The 3,460-nt window shown below is 30.8% G+C and overlaps 1 protein-coding gene across 2 annotated transcripts in view; it reads right to left on the bottom strand.

Moving 5' to 3' along the window:
* LOC106680400 (mitochondrial potassium channel ATP-binding subunit) overlaps nt 1–3,460 on the bottom strand; it is a 47,312-nt gene that overhangs the window by 1,858 nt on the left and 41,994 nt on the right. For both annotated transcript variants that reach the window (XM_014420095.2, XM_067050547.1), the window contains one exon: nt 2,329–2,476. In XM_014420095.2, coding sequence (XP_014275581.1) covers nt 2,329–2,476 — 148 coding nt within the window. The remainder of the gene's footprint in view (nt 1–2,328; nt 2,477–3,460) is intronic.

Raw genomic sequence — 3,460 nt, 5'->3', positions numbered from 1 at the left:
AAAAAATTTGTAAAAAAATTGATTTTTTAGTTTTGACTGCCGTCAAAATAGCCCTGAAGAAGCCCTGCAACGTGGGGCGAAACGTTGGCTCATTAAATTAGTATATTTCTACTATTTGAGTTTTTCTTGACCGCACCCGGACCATATTCCTTTCATCTTCACACACGGTCAATCAATAATCTTCCAGTATATCAATGTTTTTTGTAGTCTATGTCGGATTCTTTGTTTTAAAAACCACTTCTGACAGGCCGTAGAATGGGTGATCGTTGGAACAGACCTTACGTTACTCAAATGGATGTTCAAAAACATCGATGTATTTTGGGTAATGTATGATAAGCAACGATATTTTAAAACATCTATGTTTTTTGTAGTCGATGTCGGATTCTTTGTTTCAAAAACCACTTCTGACAGGCCGGGGAATGCGTGAACGCAGGAACAGACCTTATGTTACTCAAATGGATGTTAAAAAACATCGATGTTTTTTTGGTAATCTATTGTAACCAACGATATGTTTTTTGTAGTCGATGTCAGATTCTTTGTTTCAAAAACCACTTCTGACAGGCCGAGGAATGCGTGTTCGTTGGAACAGACCTAATGTTTCTTAAATAGTTGTTCAAAAGCATCGATGTATTTTGGTTAATGTATTGTAAGCAACGATATTTAAAATATCGATGTTTTTTGGCAAAGATTTGTATGTAATGATATTTTAAATCATCGATGTTTTTTCTAGTAATTTATCTTTATTACGTCGTTAGAGTGATGCTTGGAGGTACTTTTTTATCCCACCACATTGTTGATAGGAAGGAAATTGTTTATACTGTAATTTTTTTGTTTTCATTTAGTTACTTTTGGAAAAAAAAAAAATGAAAAATTGGGACAAACGTAAAACATCGAAAGTAATAGTATGATTTATTTAATAACAAAGTGTTAATTCTGCATGTTAAAAATTGAATTAACAATAGCCTTCCCAAGTGAAACTTTTAAAATTTTAGTCTTGCCCTGACTAAGCTCACAAAAAAAAAAGAAGACATCTATAACTAGCTTGCAATTTATTTTTTCAATAATAAAAAAAAAAATTAAGACAGATCTAACAAGAGATTTAATGCTTTTAAGATAACTTAATATCTAATATTGCAACTAAGGGCCATTAAAAAAACTTCAGTTCACCCAATAAATAAAATTCCTTCCTTTACCACAATTTGTGAACTTAATTCTATTGAATTCCATTTCCAATTCAACTTTTTTCTGGAGCACAATACTCTCCTTAATCAAATCAAAGGTAACTTTTGTAGTGAGAGAAAAAAAACAGTCCTCTAACTAATTTGGGAAAGATTAAGTTGTTTGAGTAAGCAAGAGATTTGGGCTTACACTAGATATTATAAAAGCTGGGAGTGGTTAAAAAAAGATGGGTCGAATTAAACATCGGATAACAGACTTTCCGATCATAAATTAAGGACTTAGCTAAAGAAAAGTAAAAGTGATTTTTTTGAGGCTCATGGAAAGACTAAATTCTTAATGGGAAAATGACACATATGTAGTTAAATTTATATATTTAATGAAGTTGTAGAGAAACAACATAGAAATCAATGGATGAAAAGATATTTTGAAAAAAAAAATTGTCTGAATTATTACTTAGGAAATTAAATAGGAAGCAATAAAAAAAAAATAGGTGTCAAAACAGAGATCGAAGAGATTGTGTAGGAGGTACTAAGGTAATGGGTAAAGGATGGAACAGAAATTAATTGTGATTTATGCACATAGAAATTCTAATCTGGTGGTTACCAAAAAATGAAGACCTGTTAGTTACTCTTTTAAAAATGAGGAAATTAAAATAGACCAGTAATGACATAAAGAAGTTTTATCAAAACAGAATAAATAAGAAATAAAAATTAGAATAAAAATAAGACATATAAGTGCAATCTTCAACAATAATATGAGCTCCAAGCAACATGTAAATAAACTTTATAAGCTGATTAGTAAGTAAATAATCCTAAAATTGCTCAATGGTTATGTTTTGAGTTAATAGATATATTACTGAAAACATTAATTATTTAATTAGATTGATCTCTGATACTGTGTTGAAATCAGCTGTGTATTGATCCTGTGGGTTCAACATCATTGAATAAATTTGCTTCGGGCACAACTGTTGTTCTAGAAGATGTACTTCCTTACCAACTAATGGCCCTTCATAGGCTGTAGTGGTACATGTTTTATTTTTTTGTTTTACTGTGGTTGAAATCTATACTATGGTTAATATTTAGCAATTTAATTGATAGCATAACATGGTGAACCATAAATCAATAACTATTTTAATAAACTTGTTATTACCTCTAAAATAACTCCTTTCTGAAGTACTGCTATGGTATCAGCATTTTTAACAGTTGACAATCTATGAGCAATTACTAATACAGTCCTACCTTGACAAACTCTCTCTAAAGTATTTTGGACTACTTTTTCAGCTTCAGGGTCTAAAGCACTAGCATAAAAAAAAAAAAATAGGCTGAGGATTTGATAAAATTAAGCTTATTTAATAAAAAGAATATAAAATATAAAAGAACATAAATATTAAATAATTAACATAGGTAAAATAAATTGAATACATTAAGAATTATATGAAACCAATAAAGAAGTTTGAATCATAAAACAAGGCCTTTTTGTAATAATTTTTAACAGAATCGAGACCATTACACACTGAAGAGCTGAGGGACCTCTACATAGAAAATATAAACGACTGAACCCCTAACCAACCTCTCCTCGGCTGTAAAGAAAACTGATGGTAAAAACAATGTGAAGAATAGGATCTTTGCCTACAAAACAGTTTCCTTTACCTCTGGAGAAGCTATTTTAATAAAAACATAATAGTGCTGAAAGAAGGCTAAAATAAAGGTTGAGAAGAACAAAGTGTAATTGACAGAATTCACTTTAATACGGTAACTAACACCATGGCAGAAACAAATTACTAGTTTTTCTGCCTTCAATTGAGTTAAACTAAAGATTATTGAGGAAAAAAATTGTGATTAAAATAAAACAGTAAGTTCTTACAACCCTTTCATCTCTTTTAGTAAAAATATACATAAAAAAACTCGATCTGACAACTATCAAAGAACATAAGTTTTTTAAACATAAACCAATTTTAATTAAACTAATAAAAGTTCTTTCCTAAGATCAAATGTTCAACCACAATTTTAATAAAAAGTAGGATTGAATGGTGAAAACAGCCCTGCCTCTTGCTTACTGTTTGAACTTGTTGATCCTGATACGCACAGTACCACCTATATGCAGACGATCTCCAAATCTATCTGTCCTTCCATTTCTCCGAAATGCTTGAGGCCCTCCAAAAGATACAGGAAGATATTGACAGCATTAACGCATGGGCGTCTAACAATGATATGAAGCTGAATGCCAAAAAAACGAAGGCCATTCTTATCGGTTCCAAGCGCCTCCTTCATACCCTCCCTTA

This window comes from Halyomorpha halys, unplaced genomic scaffold (genome assembly GCF_000696795.3).
Source record: "Halyomorpha halys isolate HHAL.00 unplaced genomic scaffold, Hhal_1.1 Scaffold260.1, whole genome shotgun sequence".
Lineage (NCBI taxonomy): Eukaryota > Metazoa > Arthropoda > Insecta > Hemiptera > Pentatomidae > Halyomorpha > Halyomorpha halys.
Note: the sequence above shows the minus strand (reverse complement) of the source record. Positions and strands in the feature narration are given on the sequence as shown.